The sequence below is a fragment of the Miniopterus schreibersii genome (genome assembly GCF_964146895.1).
Source record: "Miniopterus schreibersii genome assembly, chromosome: 18".
Lineage (NCBI taxonomy): Eukaryota > Metazoa > Chordata > Mammalia > Chiroptera > Miniopteridae > Miniopterus > Miniopterus schreibersii.
The window spans coordinates 19,483,912-19,508,442 of NC_138121.1; the positions used below are offsets into that span (position 1 = coordinate 19,483,912).

The window sequence follows — 24,531 nt, forward strand, 5'->3', positions numbered from 1 at the left end:
CTATTGGCAAAAATACAATTTGATGTCTAATAACCACTTCTAGCTCTTGAGAAAACAGGGAGAGCCCAAGGTACAACTGCCTTTCATCTCTAGCTTTCAGGATCTTCCCAGTCTCTGTTCTGAAGTCTCAATTTAAGGAGTATTTTTATATTTAGATTTTTTTTTTGGTGCAAATTTAACAAACTTACCATAAAACTTAGGAATAAAAAGACATTATCCCCTTATATTCTCCTATAAATCTTTATCCTCTGAAACAGAATCTTGTAAGAGAGATGCATAGTCATCCGTGGATAAAAGTTCCTGCCAGTCAAGGTACCCTAACTGCTGTTGTAACGGGGGACTTGGGGTTAGGCAAATGATCTCTCTGATGAAAGCAGCATATGGGAGAGCCTGGCTTTCCGAAAGTGGTGTTTTTACCTTTCTTTCCTGCTATGTAAAAGGATATCTTATGGAAAAAAAATCAAGGATAACTTGTTATGACAAACATGTATTACTTCTATAGTTTACCATGCTCACACACAAACTTGTACGTGGATGTTCGCAGCAGCATTATGCACAAGAGCCAAAAAGGGAAACAAATGTCCATCAACTAATGACTGCATAAACAAAATGTAGTCTATCCACACAACTGAATGTTATTTTTATTCCATAAAAAGAAATAAAGTAATGATTCATGGTACTAATTCATGTTACAACATCATGGATATTAAAACATTATGTTAAGTGAAAGAAGCCAGCCACAAAAGATCATGTATTATATGATTCCACTGTATAAAACATTCAGAATAGGCAAATCCAGAGACAGAAAGTAGATTACTGCTTGCCCTGGTGCTAAGGGGCTTGAGAGGACACAGGAAGTTACTACTAATAAGTACTGTATTGGGTTGAATAGTGTCCCCCACAAATTTTGAACAAAAAGTGTTCTAAAGTTGATTGTGGTGATATTTACATAACTTTGTAGATAAAACCCACTGAACTGTATACTTTAAATGGGTGAATTTTATGGTATGTGAATTACAACTCATAAAGCTCTTATTAAAAAATATTTAGCCCTAGCCAGTTTGGCTCAGTGATTAGAGCACTGACCCTCAGAAGGGTCCCAGGTTCGATTCTGGCCAAGGGCACACACCTTGGTTGCTGGCTCAATCTTAACCCTGGTCAGCTCGAAAACAGGAGGCAGGAGGCAACCAATCGATGTTTCTCTCTCTTCCCCACTCTTTCTCTCCCCCTTCCACTCTTTCTGAAAAGCAATGGAAAAAATATCCTCAGGTGAGGATTAAGAAGAAAAAAAAGTATTTAAAGCAATAAAGAAATGCTCAAGAACTGACAAGGCCCTTGAGTAGTCCCAAGATGGAGAGTTTCTATTTTGAGACAATAATTTAAGGTGGGAAGAGGTGGAGAATTAAATATTAGATGTTAGTTAAAACAGGCTTGGTTGCTAGGCCTGTTGCTGATTTCCTAAAGGGACTTTTAGCCTTTTAGGCAGAACTCTTTCCACTGAAAGTCATAGAAAACCATCTCAAACAGGCTTACTGAAAACAATAGGAATTCATCTCACATAACTGAAGTCCAGGGTGGGCTCTAGCTTCAAGGCATCCACACAAGGTCACAAGAGCTCTGATTCTCTTGGCTGTTTCACTTTTATTGCCTTCATTCTCAAGCTGTCTGTCTCTATGTGGTGGGCCAAGTTCCAAGACTATGAGGCCCTTACAGCTCCTGATACAAGAGGGACAGAATCTTTCCTGATAGCTCTGGCAGTAGTTCCAGGACTGTCCAGGGCTCACTCACATTACTGGAGCCAGGAATAAGGTTTGCTTCAACCAAGTCTCATGGTTGCATAGAGTTTTCCATTGAGCAGGAAAGGGTGGCTCTCCAAAGGAAGAAAGGCTGGTATACAAAATATATGTCCACTATACCAGGCAAAGCTCTAGAACTTGCAGAAATTCAAACATCATCTCAGCCCAACATATTTACTGAATTAATGCAGAAACACACAAAACAGAGCATCACTTTTAAAGTATCACAGTATTTCAAATTCTTATTCTGTATTTTAGAGAAGCAATAAAACACAGTTAGGACAGATACCAAAGTCATTAGCGAGATGCCATTTTAGCAGAGAGCTGCTTCAAGCAAGTATAGATTGTTCCATGTTCCAAAATTCCATCCCCCCGCACAGAAGAGATGTGTTGCTCTGGTAGATGGCAGACTTTTTTCCCCTATTCAGCCACAAGAAAAGCTAAGGCTTGTCCAGCACAAAAGAAGAAGGTGGTCCAGCATCAAAGGTTGGAAAATACCTTGCTACCAGTAAGCTCTTTGCAGACTTTCTCTTCTCATTTAAACTGGTGATAATCCGGGGGGTTTCGGATCCAGGATCCAAATGCCTGCTTCCGGAGTGTGCTCCAGGCTTCCTGGTAAGCAGATGCAGCCTCCTTGTACTCCTGGTACGTCTCTAGCTTCCGCACCCTAATGCACACACACCACCAAGCACATAGGTTCTCACTGAACAGCTCACCACCATGGCCAACAAGACACCTGAGCAATCAACTGGACACATTTATTACAAGAGACTTAGGAATAGGATAATCTTGGTATGCCTGTCTAAAGAGACTCTGTCTTCTTTGTAGAGAATTCACTACAAAGTAATATGGATTAAAACAAGCAAGAGTGAGCCCTTGCCATTGTGGCTCAGTTGGTTGGAGCATCATCCTGTATACCAAAAGGTGGCGAGTTCTTTTCCTGATCAGGTAGATACCCAGGTTGTGGGTTTGATCCCTGGTCAGGGTTCGTATGGGAGGCAACCGATCAATGTTTCTCTCTCTCTCTCTCTCAAAATCAATTAAAAAAACCCCACACAGACAAGAATGAACAGAATGCTAGTTTTGTCTGATACTGGTAAAATCAGATAAAACAAGTTGGTTTAAAGTTTCCTAAGTGTCCATAATTTCCACCAGAGGACACAGCCATTAGAAACTTCTTGGCTACATTTTCCCTATGAAAGCAAAGCACTTTCCATTCCATCCATACTCTCCTGTACCAGCCAACACCCCTCCAAACCCCTCACTCATCTCTGACTGCTAAAAAAATGGCTGATATGTTGAATAATATTTGCAATACTTATACACAGTTAAAAGATTTTCTTGTGACAAAGACTCTTCTCTCCTTTGACCAAACATGAGTCATGCTCCTCCAAGCCCTCTTCTCAACTTGGACCTTGAGCTCTGTCCTTGCACCTTATACATAGTTGAAGAAACTGACACTCATGTCGTATTGATCCAATTTTATCCTGCTTCTACGTTGTATCTTAGATCCTTCAGCAGAGCAAGGTTGATAATTGCAGCAAAAACTGATTTCAGTTGTTGGATCAATTTCCTACAGCTTTTTGTTGGGATCTACACACATGACAATGTTAAACTTTACCTGAGCCCTGAGTTTCTAAAAAATAGCTATGGTTAAGATATGTCCCTCCCGCGCCCAGCCGGGCGTGGCTCAGCGGTTGAGCGTCAACCTGGGATCCAGGCGATCTGGGTTTGATTCCCAGTCAGGGCACATGCCCGGGTTGTGGGCTCGATCAATGACTCTCTCATCATTGATGTTTCCGTCTCTCTCTCCCCCTCTCCTTTCCTCTCTCTGAAATCAATAAAGATATATTAAAAAAAAAAAAAAAGATATGTCCCTCCCACCCTTCTGTGTTCTGGGAAATGGCTGAGCACAAAGAACTGCCCTTCCCCATGACTTAGATAACACTCATGGATGGCCCCATGGTTTACCTATGAAAAGGCCAGACACAGACCCTCCAAATTCCCACTTTGTCTCATAATAATTAGCTGAAACCACTGACCAATCTGGACAAAATACTTGCTAACTTGACCGAATATTAGTTATACTTCTTTTTTTAAATATATCTTTATTGATTTCAGAGAGAGGAAAGGAGAGGGATAGAGAGATAGAAACATCAATGATGAGAGAGTCACTGATTGGCTAGAGCCCACAACCCGGGCATGTGCCCTGACGGAATCGAACCTGGATCGCCTGGATCCTAGGTCGACGCTCAACCGCTGAGCCACGCCCGTCCGGGCTATACTTCTCTTCTTATGCCAGGTCCCAGAACTTTGATCCACCCTCAACCTGAGCCAGCACCAGAATGTGTAACAAGCCCTTAACAGCCCCTCCTGGGAATCGACTGACAGCAAGAGAAGACGTTTCCTGTTCATTTGTCCCGTCACACCACTTGCTCATCCCACTCCCCCGTTCCAGGTTCTGTTCAGCCTTGTGTACCTCTCCGATTGAAAGAGAACCCCTTTCCATCTGCCTTCGAGAGCTTACAAAGCTTATGGTTGGAGTGTTTTGCTGCTGCACTAGTCCTCCATCTACAGTAATAGGCCCCTTTTCTTACTGCAGTAATCCTTCTGAGTGAAGTCTCCCCTTACCTAAGTCCAGATTGGTTTTTAACACACAGAATGTATGGAAACCCACCCAGTTCCAGTTGGATTCCTTTTTCTAGACAAGAAACAAGCAAACTGATCACTGAAGACTGAAGGGCATCATTACTGACCACAGCATGGATAATGGACATAACAGTGGCTATCCTCTTCATGGAGAAGTTTCTGGCTACTCCTTCGCTTCCCTGCTGTTGTGTAATAAAGATTTTGGCTAGTCTTTGTTGCCAGTTCCTGAGAGGGAACCTTTAAACCCTTAGAATTTCTCAAGTGACAGGACTGTTTGGGTTACTCATGGTGGACCTTCAGATCACATCTAAGTTTATGTTTAGTGAGGTGACTCACAGTGGGCCCTAAAGAGTTTCAGGATGGGGCTGGCCATGCCAGAAACCCCAACTAGGAGATTAGAGAGCTGGTGCACTGAGCCACCTGATATAATTATAACCTCCTACGGTGGGAGGAGGAGATGAAGATTGAGTTCAATCACATCATGTGAACTATGATTCAATCAATCATTCTTATTAGCCATCCCCCAATAAAAACTCTGGACCCTGAAGCGCAGGCCAGCTTCCTGGTTGGTGCTAAAAGGGTGATGCTTCCTGAGGACAAGAAAACATCAAGTTTGGGACTCTCTCAGACCTCGCCCTATCTTTCCCTTTCTTTTAGCTTGTCCTGACTTGTATCCTTTACAGTAAAAGGTAATTGTAACTACAGTGCTTTTCTGAACTCTAACAGTTGTTCTAGTGAATTACTGAACCTGAGGAGGTAGTGGGAACCCCGAGTTTGTAGTCAGTTGGTCAGAAGTATGAGTGGCTTGGGGCCTCTGGGCTTGTGGCTAGCATCAGAAGTGAGGGCAGTTTGTGGGGACTGTGCCCTTATCCTGTGAAGTTTCGGCTAACTCAGGGTTATTGTCTGAATTGCACCCACACTTCTGAAGTGGTTTTATAGTTCTCTGCATTATTGTTCGAAGAGTGATTTCAATCATGGAGTTGCAGTTCACAACCAATGATGTGAATAAAGAGAGAGAAGAGAGTGCCATTCCAACAGTATAGTGCCATCCAAGCACTCACATTTCCACAGTGCTCTCCATCTGAAGGTGGAATGAAAGGAGGGCCTGGAATGGGCCTAGACCCAATTCTACCCTTAGTCTCTTTGCACCACCAAACTACCATCTTCCACACCTCAGGTCATACATGCATCTGCAAGCAGGGCCATGGGGATAGAAGAGCATGTGGTCAGTAATAAGTGCCCACTGGCAAACTGAAACACCACTTCTGCTAAAGTTTCCTGCTACTCCTAAGCCAGAATTAAACCAGAAGTCTTCCTAAATATGAAAAAACATGGGTCAAAGGTATCACCTGAGGGAGTCTGGCCACTTGTCCTCTGAAATACTGCTTAGCAGCCTCTGGAATGATCTAAAGAGTTCCACTTTGCTGATTCGAGATCTGTTTGGAAAAAGACAAAAAGGATTTAAGTGTTTGCTATGAACCAGATCCCTATCAAAGATGCAAGGCTTCACATGGTGTTTAGGTTTGGATGTGCCAGAGCCCCATTTTCACCTGTACTTGGCAAGGAGAAAATCTAGACCTGAGGCTTTGATTAGGTTGAGGCACAAAAATGAACCTTTTTTTTTTTTTTTTAAATATATCTTTATTGATTTCAGAGAGAGGAAAGGAGAGGGAGAGAGAGAGAGACAGAAACATCAATGATGAGAGAGTCATTGATCAAGCCCGCAACCCGGGCATGTGCCGTGACAGGGAATCGAACCCTGATCGCCTGGATCCTAGGTTGATGCTCAACCGCTGAGCCATGCCCGGCCGGGCTGAATCTCATCTTAAGAAATGTCATCAGCAGTGAAAAAGAGACAGGTTCAAATGGGGTAAAGATAAATTCCCCCCTGGATACTTATCAGCCATGTTGGCTATCTCCTTTCAAGGGAGCTGGCCCCTTGGGTAATACTGCTTACAAGAAAGTGAAAGCTTTGTTTCAGAACCTTGAGTGCTGCTCCCCATATAAAGTCCACTTGGATGATCCATCTGAGGCAGGATCCCCAGACTCTTCCTTTGGGCATTACAGGTCTTTGCAGGGCAATTCTTTGCTTCTAACATTAAGCTTTATGGAGGTCATCATTTGGAACAGTGAAGGAAGTGAGTATGGATTTCTTACCAACAACCTGAGCCTGGTTTGGCCCATCCATGTTGATGTGGCCTGGACTGTATGTGCCTCCTTCTTTTCCCTCAAATACACAATTCATGAGCAGATCTAGAAGTTGGGAACTGTTGTATGTGCCCATAATGTGTAATCTCATGTTTACACACCATATCCTTCACTGTCCTCACATATGGTACCATCAGCTTGGACACAGTAGCCATATTGGTATATATGATACAGGGGATTGTACAATCTGTCAAGAAACTCCCTTACCTGGCTGGGACCTAACCTACTGAAAAAAGTCACCTCTTAAAGCAGAACTTTGAGTCCTCACAGGCTGCTCTCCCTGGGCCTTCACTGTGGTAAGTGGCTGTTGGTGCTCAGGAATATAAAACTGCTTTAACATTAAAAAAATTCCAAAGCCAAGAAACTAATGGAACTCTCATTAACAGATTAACAGATTAAAGGAGAAAAGTAATATAACTATGAGGAAAACATATGCAGAAAAATCATTTGTTAGAATTCAACATCCATCAAATCATTTAAAACCGTTTACAAACGAGAACTAAGAAAGGCATTTACATTCATAAAGGGTATCTCTAAAAACCTACAGCAAATATATGTCCTTAACATCAGGAACAAGGGTACTTGCTATCACTGCTTTTATCTTACATTATACAGAAGGTTCTGTACAGGAAGACAAGAAAGAAAAGGAATAAAGTTTGAAAAGCAAACACCAAAGCCATTCTTTACAGATGAGTGTGATATTGTCAGTTCTAGCCAGCACAGTAAGTCAAGAAATGAAAGATATGGAGGATTAGAAAGGAAATGCTACTTGCAAAAGATTATCTATATTAAAAATTCCAGGCCCTAGCTGGGTAGCTCAAATGGTTAGAGCATCATCCCAATATGCCACAGTTGCAGGTTTGATCTCCCGTCAGGGCACATACAAGAATCTACCAATGGATGAATCAGTATATGGAACAACAAATTGATGTTTCTCTCTCTCTCCTCTTCTTTCTCTCTAAAAATCAATAAAAATAGCCCTGGCTGGTGTGGTTCAGTTGGTTGGGTGTCATCCAGTGCACCAAAAGGTTGCTGGTTTGATTCCCAGTCAGGGCACATGCTCGGGTTACAGGCTCGATCCCCGGAAGGGGGTGTGCAGGAGGCAGCCAACTGATGTTCTGCTCTCACATTGATGTTTCTCTCCCCTCCTCTCTCTCTAAAAATCAATTAAAAATATATTTTTTAAATCAATAAAAATAAAAAAATTTTAAATTCCAGAAAAATTCCTAAATAATAGAATAATGAGCATGAGCAAAGTTGCTAGATACAAACATTGATTGCAGCAGAAACAAAAAACTGGTTTTAACAGCAATGCCCAGAAAATGAAATAAAAAGAAATTACTTCAAATAGTATCTATAGTAACCAACCTCTAAGAGGGTGATTCTTGCCTCCTGGAATCCATGCCTCTGTGCAATCCCCTCCCGCACTGAATAGGGCTGACCTGTATAACCATTAGGAGGTTGCAGTTGCAGTGTGACTTCTGAGGCTAGGTCATAAAAGACACTGTGGCTCCTGCCTTGTTCTCGTGGACCACTTGTTCTGGAGGATGCCAGCCACTGTGTTGTAAAGAGGAACCCTAGAAGCCTTATGGAGAGATCCAAGTTGTGAGGTACTGAGGCCACTTGCTGACAGCCAACACTGACCTGTAGACCACGTGAGTGAGCCATTTTGGAAGTGGATCCTCTAGTCACAGTCAAGCCTTCAGATGACTGCAGCCCTGGCTGAGTTAATGGACTACAACCTTATGAGCCCCTGAGTCAGAATTATCCAGCTAAGCTCCTCCCAAATTCCTGACCCACAGAAACTATGAAATAATACATATTGATTATTGTTTTAAGCCACTAAGTTTTGGAGATAATTTGTTACACAGCAAGAGATAACTAATATAACACTCGAGGAAAAACTCTAATAAAAGATGTGAAAGATTTAGATGAAGAAAATTAAACTTTACTTATATATTTAGGAAGACCTAGGAAAGCTATACAGACATATGTAATTTTTTTTAAAGATTACATTACATTGATATTTTTGGTCTAGCACTATCCTTACTCTAACATAGATACGCTTAAATTTATTTTTTTATCCCTCAGTCTTTTTTTTAAATAATCCAATGAGCCATATAATGATTGTCTAGGATGTTTGGTATCTGGACAGGGAGGGAAAGAGAATTTTCCACTTTAGGGCAAAGGACACACACACACACACACACACGCAGAGATTTAAATAAAATAGTTCCTTTAATGTTGCACTAGTATATTAAATGTCTCTAACATCCCAGTCTGAGTTCATATCCCCTATAGCTCTAAAGGTGGTCCCGGGATGCCAGTACTCGGGAATGAGCAATGAGAAAATCTGTTTCCTCCCCAGCAGCTGCTGGTCTTTAAAATAAAACTGACTCTTTCACAAATAATATGAAGCTTTATTTGACAAATGAAGGGGAAATCAATATTAACAAGATGTCTACTATAAGCTCTGCACCATATTAGAGGCACTCTCTCTCACTCAATTCTCACGACATTCCTGTGCAATACATACTCTTAGTTGCCCTTGCTTTATTGCTGCGGAAACGGAGGCTTAGAGAGGCAAAGTAATTTTCCCAAGTTCACACAACCAGGGAGAAAGGGAGCCAGGAACTACAAAGCATCTGCTCTTTCCACCATATACTTCCTCCTTGTATGGAGTCTGCCTTCTAAGTGGAGAGACACAATGTGCCAGAGACCTCAGATCATCTCCTCCAATATCCTCATTTTACAGATATGAACACACTGAGGCCCAGAGAGCAGCTGGAATTGTTCAAAGTCACCTGATAACTGGAGACAGAGCAAAGGTGAGAACAGGAGGCACTCCAAATCACACAGAAAGCAATGTCGTATTGGGAGAAGCTGGAGAACAGTACTACGGGAATTTAGAGAAAAGATGGTCATTTTGATCCAGAAGCCAGTGGTGGTTGAGCTAAGCTTTTAAAGTAAGAGGATGTGGATTCATTGTGCAGAAGAGCATTTTAGACTTAAGCAAAGCAGCAAACCTAAATCAGTCAGGTGGGTGAGGCCAGTATGAGTTTCCGCTAGCCTGTTACCAGAGCTCAGTAGAAAACATGTGGTTCCTTTCCCTCATGACTTGTTCTCCTCCCACAACCTCGGTCCCCTGAGGGGTGCTAACAATGGTGGCCTGAAGCCAGGAAGGCCCTTGGGGAAAAACTCCAAAAATCTCTACCCACAACAGTTTTGTAAATATTACTCAATTCAACATCCTAGGCCACCAGGAGACAGGCCAAGCCTGCCATCTAGGCCGTTTGAAAGCTGGTTAATGGCTGCAAAGAACAAACCTTTTTTAAAAAGTCAAATAAGGAGAAAGTTGTTGTTTGTGTCAAATCAGGCAATTAAGGCATGCCAAAAAATATATAAATCTACCTGTGAAATTTAATTACAACTCTATAAGGGCATAATAAAAAATGGAAAAAGACTATCTAAAATGGTGGGAGTCCTACAAGAGTCACTCAGCACACTTCAACCCAGACTGAGATGGAAATGCCTTTGGTGGAGAGGCCACTCCCCCACAACCCCTCCCACCCTCAGGCTATTGCAGAGCACCTGTGGCTCAGCAGGAGGAAAAAGGAGAGTAGATGAGACCAACTAAACATCTAGCAAAAGAAGAACCAGTAAGATAAATGTAAGAATCTCCAAACACACAGCAGTGAAAACTGTCTCATGTCCAGCAGCTCATAAGCTCCATACTTCAGCAAAAGCCAATTTGAAGACAAATATTTCCATGGTGCCCTTTTTGCCAATCCAATCACTATGGAGCTTTATAAGTGATTCTTGGGTTCCAACCTTGACCTACTAAACCAGAATCCCTAGTGGAAAAGCCCAAGAAAGTGTTGTTTTCAAAATCTCCCAGAGGAAAGAATAGCATTTCCAAAAAATGGTGCTGGGACAGCTGGATGCCAAAGAATGAAGCTGGACCCCTACCTCAACCTTATAGAAAAAGTAACTCAAAGTGGATCAGTCATAAACATAAGGGCTAAAACTGTAAAACTATTAGAAGAAAACATGGAGTAAATCTTTGTGACCAGGGATTAGGCAATGGTTTCTTAGATAAGACACCAAAAGCACAAATCACGAAAGAAAAAATAGGTAAAATGACATCAAAATTTAAAACTTTTTAAATACCATCAAAATGTGAAAAGACAACCCACAGAATTGGAGAAAACACTTGAAAATTTGTTTCTGATAAAAGACTAGTATCTATAATATATAAGGAAACCTTTCAACTCAACAAAAAAAGATAAATAAAGCAATTTTAAAAATGGGCTAAGACCTGAATAGAAGACACAGATCAGGTACAAATGGCTAATAAGTACGTGAAAAGATACTCAGCATCATTAGTTATTAGGGAAATGCAAATCAAAACCACAGTGAGACAGCATTTACACCCACTAGAATGGCTTCAATAAAACACATAGACAACAACAAGTATTATAAATGATGTAGGATAACTGAAACTCACACATTGCTGGTGGAAGTTTTAAAATGGTACAGCTGTTATGGAAAACAGTTTGGCAGTACCTCAAAAGTTAAACATAAGGTTATCATATGACCCAGAAATTCCATTCTGAGGTATACACAAGAGAACTGAAAACATATGTCCACTCAAAATCTTATACACAAATGTTCATAGTAGCTTTATTCATAACAGCCAAAAAGTGAAACAACCCAAATGTCCATCAGTGGATGAGCAGATAAAAAAAAGGTGATCTATCCATACAATGAAATATTATTTAGCCATAAAAGAGAATGAAGGACTGAAAAATGCTACAACATGATGAACCTTGAAAACATGCTAAGTGAATGAAGTTAGACATAAAAGGCCACATGATGTACGATACCATTTATATGACATGTCCAAAATGAATAAGTCCATGGACACAGAATGGAAATTAGGGGTTACCCAGGTGAGAAGTGACTGCTAATGGGTACAGGGTTTTCTTTTGGGGATGATAAAGATGTTCTGGAATTAGTGGTGTGGTGTGAGTGCACTGCCACCATCTCCTTCTGCCCCAATATGCTGTACCTGGCCTGAAGGCTTCCAATACCCTTCTTTGTTGTTCCCTGTGGAAAGCCGTTGGCAGTGACATCCAATGGCTGCTCAGGAACTGCACTCCAGCTGATAGCTATGAAAAGATAAGATTCTGGAGTTAAAACTGTTCAGTTTTCTATACATTCCAGAGGTGTTTTAATAAAAATATTTCCCTGCCTCTGCAGACCCATGAGAGCTGGATATAACATCAGACACAATGACTGTCACTCTGATACCTGGCTTCCAGAGTACAAGTGGTTCATGATTAATCATCATTGGAACCATTGTAACAACTAACAATCATTGAATATTTATTATATGTTAAACACATAGTAATGAATGAAACAGAATTTCTCATTTAATCCTCACAACAACCCTGATAAGTAAATGACATTCTTATCTGAAGGTGAAGAAATTGAGACAGAGAGAGGATAAGTAGGTTGCCCAGGGTCATACAGAACATGAACTTGACACAGTGTGGGTGTCTGGATGTCTCAAAGCCCACACTATGGACCATTTGGGTGGTAAACAGCCTACCCAGGCTGGGAGGATGCAGCCCATCCCAAGCCACTCCACGGTTTGGGAACAAGTTACTCCAGGGCAAGTGGAACCAGGATCCCTTACCTGCTCCGCAAGGAACAAGTCGGCCTGGGCTGTCAGCCCTTTTTGCCTGCACTGCACAGCGGCTCTGCTCAAACAGTAAATCTGACTGCTGTATTTTTACTTCTTGAACTCCAAAGCCTTTGGGTAAAGCTGAGATGTTCTGACACCTAAATGTGAGGGAAAATGCGTTCAGTTTAGGCACACTCCTTTAGAAAGACAATATCTACGATTGTGGATCACATCACTACCCCACGCCTTAAGAGATGTGTGGATTTATTTATTTATTTATGGGGAAGGAAGTATGGGAGGGTGTGAAAGAATAGAATCTAAATCATATAAACCTTATGGAGGAAGAACCCTTCCGATCACTCTGAAGTGTTAACTATTTGAGTCACCACCCCTCGGTGACTTCAGTAACACCAAACTCCATTCCTGATGTCAGTTTTGAAAGATTTGAAAACCTTAAGCAGAAATATTAACTTGCTGACATCTGCCTCCTAGGGAATCCTTCAAACATACCAGAAAACAAAATTACCCTATAATAAAAAAGCTTAACTTGTTTCTCTTGTATCTTTCACATCAACTAGATGCCAACATGATGCTGGTAAATCGTATTTTTAAATTAGTGTTTTTGTTTTTTTTTAATATAATTTATTGATTTTAGGGAGAGAGGAAGGGAGACACAGAGAGAAACACTGATTTGTTGTTCCACTTATTTATGCATTCATTGGTGTATCTTGTATGTGCCTTGACTGGGAATCAAACTCACAACCTTGGTGTTTCAGGTCAATGCTCTAACCAACTGAGCTACCAGGCCAGGGCTTCGTGGTGCTGGTTTAGAGCTGAGTAGACAGCAACTTAAAAATGTCAGAATAGGGAAAAGATGGAAGATAGAAAACATCTTGGGCACAGTGCCTAGGGTTGCTTTTATAAAAAACATCTTGCCCTGCTGGGCATGGCCCAGCAGTTGAGCATCGACCTAGGATCCAGGAGACCGTGGTTCGATTCCCGGTCAGGACACATGCCTGGGTTTCGGGTTTGATCCCCAGTGGGGGCCCTGAGGGAGGCAGCCGATGAATGACTCTCTCATCATTGATGTTTCTCTCTCTCTCTCCCTCTCCCTTCCTCTCTCTGAAATCAATAAAGATATATATATTTAGAATAAATAAATAAACATCTTTATTGGAATATAGTTTATATATCAAAAAATTCACCCATTTGAAGTGCATAATTCAATGTATTTTTTAGCATATTCACAGAATTATGCAATTATCACCACAATCTAAGTTTATAACATTTTCATCAGGCCAATAAGAAACCCTGCACCAATTAGCACTCACTCCTCATCCCCTTCTCCAGCCCCTGGCACCCATGACTCTACTTTTGGACATTTCATTACATAAAATCATACATCATGTGACTTCTTTCACTTAGCATAAGGTTTTCAAGGTTTATCCATGTTACAACATGTATCAGCCCTTCATTTTGTGTGTGTGGCTGAGTAACAGCCCATTGTATGGATACACCATATTAGCTTTATTCATTCATCAGCTGATGGACATTTGGGTTGTTTCACTTTTGGCTATTATGACTAATGATGCTAAAAACATTCACGTACAAGTTTTTATGTTGATATATGTTTTCATTTCTCTTGGGTATGCACCCAGGAGTGGAATTAGTGGGTCATATCCTGGGGCTGCTTCCCGGAGTTGACTTCAGGTCACCTGACACAGACCATTTGACACAGGTTCCAGGCTTCCCCTGGCCATGGCTTCATCCTGCCCTCAGTTACTACAGCATTCAGTGGGTTTGGCTGCCTTCTTTAGGGAGACAACACTTGCGTGGTCATTGTTTGTCATTTATTGTTTAAAAAATTAACACTAATGTTTTAAGGTTTTTAAAAAATTTAACAATGTATGTACACTGTAGAAAAATTAGAAAATACAGTAATCACTAAGAAAAAACTACCCTTAATATCGCGTCAGTGAAATTAATAATACCTTTATGTATATCCTCCTGCAATTTTTTTCTATAGGCATATATACTATAAGACCAAAATGAACTTATTTTATCTTCTAAATTGTTTTTCAAACATTATGAGCATCTTACCATATTAAATTTCTTCAATAGAAGTCTTAAAGAAAATCACTTGATCTATTGCTGGCCATTTTAGTGGTTTCTTTTTAAAAAATGACTACACACAAAGCTAAACATTTGAACACTTCCCTAATTATTTCCTTAGGACAAATTCTTTGCAGTGGAAATGATGGATCAAAATGTATGGATATTTCTAAGGCTCTCTGGACATACTCTCAGACTGCTTCTTGGAACGATTGTTATGATGGAGCCCTCTCTCCGTGCCTTCTCACCTCCCAATTAGTGCTCTCTGCATGGCTTCCTGGCTGTATGGGCACTTCCCAATGACCACAGCTGACAGGTAGATGGGCTCTTCTAGGAAGTGCATCAACAGTGATCCCTGGCATCCAAGGACATTCCACCGTGCCAACTTGTCACTGCAAGACATGGAGCAAGTCCTATCTCCCCGGCCTGGCTTCACTCGGAGCAGCCCCACCCGGTGATATGCAGCACCAGGCTTCCCTGAGTCTCCAGCTTCTCCAGGCACGCACTTGGCTCCAGTTCTATAAACATCTACCACTTTGGCACCACTGGGCACCATTCTAGCGACAGTGGCCAGTTCCTCTGAGGTGAGATTAGAGCTGCTGACACTTGGTGGGATTGGGTCACTTTCCTGATTGCCAAAACTCCTATGGTGGGCCACACCGTTGGTGACTTTTCTTTCAGTAGTTCTGGGCTCAAGCCTCATTTTTTTGGTCACAGGACTGTCTGGGTCTTCATATTTCCTTTCATCTTCAGTAGATTCCAGGTTACCACTGGCTTCTACTGATGGGCTATGGGCCCAATCTTGACTGACAGGACAGCAAGGCTGATCTTCAAACTCGAGCATTGGAATGATGGAGGCATCCCCACCTACAGGAGAAGAAATCCCTTAAATCTGTGGTTCTCAAAGTGCGACCAGCCACAGCAGCATCCTCTGGGGACTTGTTAGAAATGAAAATTCTTGGGGCCCACAGTAGACCTATTGCTTCAGAAACTCTGGAGGTGGTATCCAGCAGTCTATGTAATAAACTCTCCAGGTGATTCTGATGCAAACTCAAGTGTGAGAACCATTGTTTTAAACAAAGCTCAATATTATTCTCCGGGCTGACCTGAGATGAATTAAGAACACTTGCCCACATTTCCCTAACATGAATCCTCTTCTTGATGACCTTTGACCCTGTCCTAGACTCTGAGTTAGAATCTCTGGAGAGGAGGGGCCTGGAAAACTGTGTTTTAACAAAGATCCTAGGTAATTTTTATCACAGGAAGTTTTGGAAACACTAGTTTAGACCAGGGTTACTCAACTTCTCATTACTAACATTTTGGGCCAGATAATTCTATGCTATGGAGTCTGTCCTGTACATTATAAGATGTTTAGCAACCTCCCTGGTCTCTACTTATTAGATCAATAGCATCCCCTAGTCTGACCATCGAAAATGTCTCCAGATGTTGCCAAATGTCCCCTGGGAAACAAAATAGTCCTAAACTGAGAACTGCTGGTTTAGAATGAGCAGTTTCCCAACTGCATTTTGTGGAATGTTATCCCACAAGACGTCCTGGAAAACAAAAGTGGGTGGCTGATTTCACGGTTAAATAAATTTGGCAAATAATGCTTATAATTTCCCCATCTTGGAAATGTATGTGCACATCCTCAGAGTAAAAACTCTGTAGTAAATTACACAGCTGGTGTTTCCCGTGCTGGTTTAGAGATTTCTGACCTACTCTGTGCTTACAGGGAATTAAAAAAACAACACGCAGCTTAGTAAACAGCACAGGTCCCCATTGAGAAGGGAGCTACGTACTTCTTCAAACACTAACCTAATGTGTGGTGCTTTTCTAAAGCGTGTGAATAATACATCTGTAGCCCTAAAACCCAAGAGTTGGGAAGGCAAGAGATGCATTAGTGGGAGTGTTGCCAGAGAGGCTGGCTGGCAGATTCCCAGAGCTTACAAGGTGACAATGACTTTGGAGAATTCACCAGGGCTCACCTCCCACGCCACAGGCTCAGAGATTTGATCTTGACAGATGCCTGAACTGGAGAGGCTGACTCATGCTAATAAAACTCACAAAAAAAGAGCCTTAAGTAGCTAACCCATGCACCAAATTATCAATTAATAATGAGGAATAAATACCAAGAGAGCCCGATAGTCACATTCTCTAGTTAGTGTTCTTTCTGCAAACAAACCATGGGTGCATCACAATTTAAAAAAAATTTTAGAGCTCTCCCTCCCGGGAGCATTCTGGCACCTTCCCCTTCTCCCTCCTCTATACCACTCCCAAGCCTGCTACCTTCTGAGCCTATTAATTTTACAGTTCACTTCTCCCTCTATGACTTACTAAATACATTTTTCTCTTATATTTTGAAAAAAAAATTTTTTTTAAATGAACCAGGGGAGTTAGATTAGTGGCTCTAGATTTTGATTTCACAGGTCAATAAAATTTCCAGAAGATTTTAAGATCAACAGAGGGTGGTCAAGTTTTTATTCCATCAAGTAAGATCTTTAAAAATCCTAATTGCTATTATTTTAAAAAGATTAAAATCTCATAACCTTTAAATGGAAGGCATTTAGCTTTTTGAAAAACTCACTACATAGTCCTGCTTTTTCTCATAGATCAGTACACTCAGAGAGCAGTACCAGCTTGTGGACCATTAATTTATGTCATTTGATTAGGCGGTCAGGCCAGCTTGATTCCTAGATGCATCTGTCTCCGCAATAAGACTACACCTGCTACTCAGCCAGGCCCTGGTTACTCAAAGTGTGGTCCACAGGCCAACACCAATGGCATCAACCATGAGTTGTTTAGAAATGCAGAACCTCAGGCTCCACCCCAGAATTTGAATCTGCATTTTAGCAAGATCCCTGGGTGATTCATATGCATATTGATTCATATGCAGTTTGAGAAGCACTGAGAGAGGAAACATCCTTTTTGGTCCTTGGACCAGTGCACCCACTTCTAAGAACAGCAAGGATGAACCCTACCTACCTCTATATGTCATTTTTTTCTGGCCTTTGGATTTTAACCAACTCTTTTTCGCTAAGACTCATTCTTTCTTAAGCTGTATTATATTTTTGATTTGAGTTATGATGGTCTCGACAGCTATTCTGTCTCTTAGAGTGATTACCTATCTCTGCTCTAATTGCATGTGTTACTCTTACTCAGAGGACAGTCTTATATACTTATTTCAAAGTTTTTAGGGTGAGGAAATTTTACTGCCATCCCTGAATTGTCTACAAAGGGCAGAAATTATTCTTAATTTTCAAGACAGAAAAACAGAGGATAGAAATGACTCTCTGTAGGCTAGGTCTGGCCTTTCTGCCTAATGCAATCAAAGCACCTGAACATCCCCTTATAACTCATCAAAATTTACCTTAACTAACCATGACTGTCAACATTCCCTAAAAGACTCTATGAGAGTAGGCAAGGAACTAGTCTTCTTCGCTGCTATGTACCCACTGAATACAAGTAGTATTCCTGGGAAGAAGTAGAAAATACTTAATGAATAAATGAATGAATGAATGAATGAAATGAGTTTGGAATTCTAAGCCTTATTGTTGGTTTCAGACTGTGTGTGGTTTCAGCTTTAGGTTTCCCAGTCCTGATTAGAAACTGAGAAGTGAGTAATATGAGTGAGCCCCCCTCCCCGCCAACCCCAACACCCCAACACCCACGCCTGCCTTTTCTTGGCAGAGAAATGATTAGGCACACTGGCCTGTTCACAAAAAGGTATTGTTGCCAGTTGTAGCTACACTTCAGCCAGAAGTGCTTTTTGAGAAATATACCTATGAATAAGACAAACTTAAGGAAGTAGACAATGCAACATTAATCCAAAGGCTTGAATATACTTACAGGGTGTATGGCTGGAGAAAAATAAAAAGAAGAGGTCTGGTCTGAGTTTCCACAGTCCTCTCTGAGTTCCTGGGACAAAGATGCTATCTTCCTTCAGAGCAGCTGCCAAGTGAAGTTGATGGAGAAGGTACCTAATGGGTACAGAATGCTATCAGAAAGAACACCAATCTCTGTGGAAAAGGGGAGGACTGGCTGGGTGGTTACTAAGAAGGAAAGATCTACTAAAGACCAATGGGGCTGACAGTGATTTGGAATTATGAGAATTATCTAGACCAGTGATTCTCAAAGTATGGCCCTTGAACGGGCAGCATAAGCATCACCTGGAATTTGTTAGAAATGCAACTTCTCAAAAAAAAAAGAAAAGAAAGAAATGTAACTTCTCAGGCTCCACCCTTGACCTGCTGATTCAGAATCTCTGGGGGTGGGCCCAACAATCTGGATTTTAACAAAGCCTTTAGGTGATTCTGATGCACACTCAAGTATGACACCCACTGTATAGACCAGTGTTAATCAAAGTTTAGTTCACAGGCTAACATAATCAATTTTACTTGGGAGTTTATCAGAAACGCAAATTCTGGGGCCCCCAACCCAGGCTAAATCAGACTCTGGGGATGTGACTTTACCTTTGGAAACTCCTTCTGGCTATGACCTCAGCATGGCTATCATTGAGGATATCTCCTGTGGCAAAGACAGGGCACTAGTGAAGACATATGGAACCTGGAGAAACCCTGGTTCCTAGAAGCAGAACACAGCAGCTTCCCCCAGCACCCAGGATGGCCATGTAGCTCCTGGAGGGCTTTGCCAGAAAGTATCACAATCATTAATGGCAATTCATTTACTGCAGGGTTCCTCAAATAAGCACTACTGACATTTAAACTGGAAAATTCTTTGTTGTAAGGGCCTGTCCTGTGCATTGTAGGATGCTGAGCAACATTCCTGGCAGGCTGGAAGCATACTCCCCTCCTCCAGTTGTGACAACCAAAAATTTCTCCAGACATTGCCAAATGTCCCCTGGGGGGCAAAATCTCCCCTAGCTGAGAACTATTTATTTATAGGGAAATCTTTATCTAGAGGAAAGGCGTCCAGATCTCTTAGCGCTGGTATCATACATGTGCTCATGGTGATACAATTCCATGGAATTCAATCCATGGAAAAACTTTCTCATATACAGGAGGAAAAGCTAGGAGAATGGGGGAAGCAAATGCGAGGAGGCCTCTGCTAACTGGAAGCAGAAGGTGAAGATGCCAGATCTCCAAGGAATTTCCATATTCTTTTTTGTGCCAAAGTCTCCATTTAATTCAATTCAAGATTATTTCTGGGGTTTCAGAGATACAGTAGATTAGCTAAACCCAGGAAACTTCTGGCTTGCACATGAAAATACTGGTCAACTTTCAATCCACCCAGAACGCAGGCTCCTGGCAGTCTTTGCTTCCGTCATTTATTCCCATTCTTTTTTTTCTTTTTTTTAATATATCTTTATTGATTTCAGAGAGAGGAACAGAGAGGGAGAGATAGAGATAGAAACATCAATGATGAGAGAGTCATTGATCAGCTGCAGCCTGCAATCCGGGCATGCGCCCTGACCGGGAATCGAACCCTGATCACCTGGATCCTAGATCGATGCTCAACCGCTGAGCCACGCCCAGCTGGGCTATTCCCATTCTTTAAATGAGTTCTGTCTTTCCAAATGGAGTGACAGTCAGTCTGAACTGAAGTGTCAGCCAACTCAGTAATACGGCGCTGTTGCCCTGAAGAGGAGAGGGAAGGGCAACATGGACACCATTTCCAAAGCTCCCTAGACAGGCAATGCTTAGACCCAATGTGGGCTTACCGCTTTTCCTCATTTTGGATTGGCCTATGCATTTTGTTCCTGTTCCCATTGACACAACTTCCTTTGTCACTGAGGGGAAAAAAAATGAGTCATTAAGTGAGATTTTAGAATCGGAATAGTCCCCAGTCCTCAGGTTTAATAAGTCTGCACATTTCTCTAGGGCATTTCCTTTGGCTGACCCATCTGAGAAGACTGTGGTTCCAGCTCAGCCATCTCCCACCATCTGAAGTACTGCACCACCTGGTGGAAAGCAGGGGAACATGTCCAACATCGCAGTTTATATTGGGTGATGACTGACCCTGTAGAACCATGTATAATTCTACCATCTCTGACATAAAGAGGGAGAGTTTCAAGAAGAAAAAGTCTCACCTTGTACCTCTTTGTCAGGGCAGTCACAGGCTTGGTTAGCTATAGGCTGTATCTTCACCACAGCTGCTAGTAATGTCCATTCGCGGTTGGGCTCAGGCTTCCCCTGCTTGGGCAGCCTGGTCCCATAGTGCTCATAGCACAGGTGGGCAATCTCATCTGGGGTCCACATGGTCTGAGCTAGTGCTGAGATCCTGATAAAAAACCACAACCATCATAAGTACAGAAAGGAGGACCAATGCACAATGCTTCACCCTGCACCAGACTGCTTCAACAGGCTTCCAGGTATAGCCCACCGGTGTTTATACTGAGGTTTCTCTATCTGAAACTCTATGGGTCACTTTCTCCTACTTCCCTGCCCATTTTCTTTTTTTAAAATCCTCACCTGAGGATATTTTTTCCCTTGCTTTTCAGAGAGCGTGGAAGGGAGAGAGAGAGAAACAGTGATGTGAGAGAGACACATCGACTGGCTGCCTCCTGCACGAGTCTGGACCAGGGCTGGGGATGGAGCCTGCAACTGAGGTACGTGTCCTTGGCTGGAACCAAACCAGGACCCTTCAGTCTGCAGTCTGATGCTCTAACCACTGAGCAAAATCAGCTAGGGCTTCCCTGCCCATTTCTATCTTTAAGGAAAGATCAAAGAAATCCCAAATCCTACCAACCCCCAGAAGACACCTATTTCTTCAAGCTGTTTTTTAACTCATTTTCAAGCATTTTATTTTTCTCTTCCCAACACCCCCCCAAATTGGTTCTTTACCTCCCTCTAGCAAGTCTCCACTGACACCCCTATCAGGAAAGCAACCCTTTAATTTCTCTGATAACGTTTTATGACGCAGAGGGGAGAAGTGACAAAGCCCAGTAATTTCTCACCAGTCAAGAGTTCTCAGGAATTGTGAAGTGTGGGTTTTAGTCACCATTTCTGGGTTCTAATTATGGCTTTGCTTATATTAACTGTGTGGAATTGGGTAGATTACTTAACCTGTGTCTGTTCCTTCATCTGTGAAAATAAGAATAACAGTAGTATTTAATCCATGGAGTTATTGCGAGGATTAAATATTTCTAGAAAGTAACTGCTATAATATTGAGCATAATTAGTGTCAACTGTGATTAGTATTACTAAAAAGAACCTTTGGTTTTCCTGACTGATTTGCCCTGAGCTCCTTGAAAGTGGGGCTGTAATGGGTGCATAAAGCCATGAATAAAAACTGGTTAGTAGATGAGACCTGAAAGAGGCCTAGGATACTTTGCGAGAAACTCTCCCACTCTTGACTATTGACTCTATCAATGACCCCATTTGGACTTCAATGTATGAAAAGCTTCTTGGTAGAAAATGAAAACATATGATCAGGACATAGCCAAACGTTTGAAAAGAAAAAAGACTTTACTGGGCCTCCTGAAAACTGATGTCTCTACAATAAGCCCTGTACCTGGCCTCCTTAACTACATAAGCAGGTCATCTCCTTTTCCAGACCCCTCAGGGCACAACCACCACCAGAACAAGAGACCAGAACCCCTCATTCTCATCTTGTTCCCCAAATACAATCTCTGTGTGCTATGTTGATTACTGACTATCCTGTACCCACCAATGTAAAAAATCTATGTGTTCTCTTTTGCCTTTTTTATCCAATTCCAGAGATTTCCCTGCTTTGCTTTCTTCAGCCCCCTTAATTTACATGGATTTCATGTAACCCTCCATATGTCTTTTATTCTAATATATAAAATAAGCTGCAAAACTGCCACTCTCCAGAGCATTTTCTCAATCCATCAAGGTTTTGCTTCCTGACCATTTTCAGTTTGGTTCAAATAAGCTCATAAAATTATAGGTTTGGATGTTTCTTACCTCCACAAAGCTTACATCAAGACACTAAGGACAACTAATCACAGCCAATTAGGCTTTAAGGTATAGCCAAATAATTTCCTTTCTTGCTTATGCACGGTCTGTCTTTCCCCTAGCTGCTATCTGCAGAGTGCTCCAAACCACTTCCTGTTTGTGCTGGAGGATTAGTATTGATTTTTGTTCAAATAAACTCTTAAAATTTTAGCAGTTCAGGTGTGCAGGCCTGTTATTGAAATAATTGGTCATGGAAAATCAGACCACAGTGATTTAAACACAAGAATCTGCAGGAACTGACATAAATTGTGACTTTAAAGTCAGAGACCCAACATAAGTCTTGCATCTATTGGAGCAAAAGAAAAGCATGGGAGATCCTAAAATCCTCTCATTCCTAGGGGTCATAGGGCAGTATATTTTATGAAGGCAGATAATTAGATAACCAACCTGTAATTAAACCAGAGATACACATCACAAACCACTAGTAGCCTAGAAAGACAGAACTTGCTAGAAGAAAGGTTGACTCCCTAAGATGAAGCATCCCAGAACTGTATCATCACCTCATTAACATATTTGAGTCCGGATGGGCCTGCACAATAGTTGAACAAATGTTTTTGATATACTGGGTCCACTAAAATTCAAATGCACTCTCTCCTAGATCTTGAATAGCTTCTTTCTGTGCAACAATAGCTCAGTTAAACAGGTTGTGGTTTTGTTTTGTTTTGTTGCCCACAAGACCGCTTGTTATCACAGCTGCAAAAAGCTTATGAATCCACTTCCTTTTCAAATAAGAATTAAGGCAGGCCGGCTGCCAGGGGAGGTGAAAGGTTTAAGCGATGTTGCGAGGACAGTAAGCCTACTCCCCGCAGGCCCCCTCCTCCATAAACTTGGAAGCGGACCCTCTTCTTGGCTGGCACTAGAGGCTCCCCGGCTGGGGCCCATTCGGCCAGTTACAAGAGACTCCAGGCCCGCGAAGCAGGGACACCGCGCGCCTGCCCCCTTGGGCCCTGCGGGATGCGGCTGCGAGGGCACCTGCCCCGCTCTCGCCCGCAGCAGGTAAAGCGGCCCCTCCATGAAAGCAGCAGCACTTTTCCACGTAACGCGCACCGGGGGTGGCACAGTCCTCACCTCTTCCCACACAAACTGGCCTCGGAAAAGTCAGACTGAACGCACCTCGCCCAAGAGCCTCAGAGAACCCCCCACATCCGCACGCCCTTGGCCGCGTACACCCACCGCCTCACGGACGCTACCCTCCCACCTTCAAGACGCGCGCCCTCGACGGAGCACGCGGAACCGGCGCAGCGTAGGGAACGTGACGTCGCCAGGAGGCTGTTCTTCAGGCCCCGCCCCCAGTGGCGCGCAGTGAACGCTGGGCCTTGTAGTCCGTCCGCGGGGCGTGGTGCTGGTGCGTGGAGTCCGGCGGCTTGCGGAGCTGAGCTTAAGAAATCCGTGAAACGGACTGAGGGAAGCCGGCGCGCTGGTAGGATATGGTCTAAACAGCAGCAGAATGACACCGCGTTTTGGAACACTAGTCTGAATTTTTGTCTAAAACAGCGCTGTTCAGGAGCCCTGGCCGGGAAGCTCATCTAGTTAGAGCGTTGCCGCAATATGCCAAGGTTGCGGGTTCAGGGCACATCCAAGCAGCAACCAAGGAACAACGCGTAAGTGAGTGAACAATAAACCGATGTTTCTCCCTCTCCCTCTCTCCTCTCACTCTCTCTCTAAAAAGTCAGTAAAAATAAAATTAAAAAAAAAAAAAAGGGAGGCAGATGAAATAATTAAAAAATAAAATAAAAAACAGAACTGTCCAATAGAAATATAATTTGAACCAGATATGTAATTTAAATTTTTCTAGTAGATACATTTTAAAAAGTTAAAGGAAACACGTGAAACTTTAGTTTTTATCATATATTTTATTTAACCCAGTATATACAAAGTATTATTTCAGTGTGTAATCAATAAAAAAATATTGAGGTATTTGACATTCTTTTTTTCATACCAAGTTTAGGGAAATCGGTATTTTATACTTATAGTACATCTCAATTTGAACCAGCCACATTTCAATTGCTCAGTAGCCACATGTAGCTAGTGGCTACTGTAACGGACAGTGCAAGTCTAAAACCTTCAGATTGTCAGGAATAGGTAGTATAGCTGTCTGGGTTGTTCAGGAGCTTGTACAATCCCTTAACTGTATACCTCAATT

The 24,531-nt window shown here is 42.2% G+C and overlaps 1 protein-coding gene across 3 annotated transcripts; it reads right to left on the reverse strand.

Annotated features, from left to right (window-relative positions):
• Positions 1-611: 611 nt before the first annotated feature.
• Positions 612-23,682, reverse strand: ADAT1 (adenosine deaminase tRNA specific 1; the record flags this gene model as incomplete). Of its 3 annotated transcripts, none has more annotated exons than XM_081119094.1 (10): positions 23,587-23,682; positions 20,501-20,691; positions 20,132-20,200; positions 18,924-18,978; positions 18,301-18,431; positions 14,703-15,321; positions 12,355-12,500; positions 11,725-11,824; positions 5,795-5,881; positions 612-2,463 (listed from the first exon to the last, which is right to left on the reverse strand). In XM_081119094.1, the coding sequence occupies exons 2-10, from the start codon at positions 20,667-20,669 to the stop codon at positions 2,331-2,333; spliced, it is 1,509 nt and encodes a 502-aa protein (XP_080975220.1). In that variant the 5' UTR covers positions 20,670-20,691; positions 23,587-23,682. The 3 variants fall into 3 exon arrangements, with proteins under 3 accessions (XP_080975220.1, XP_080975221.1, XP_080975222.1); XM_081119095.1 differs by having other exon boundaries at positions 614-2,463; positions 23,457-23,631; XM_081119096.1 differs by lacking the exon at positions 612-2,463 and having other exon boundaries at positions 5,791-5,881; positions 23,457-23,631.
• Positions 23,683-24,531: the final 849 nt, after the last annotated feature.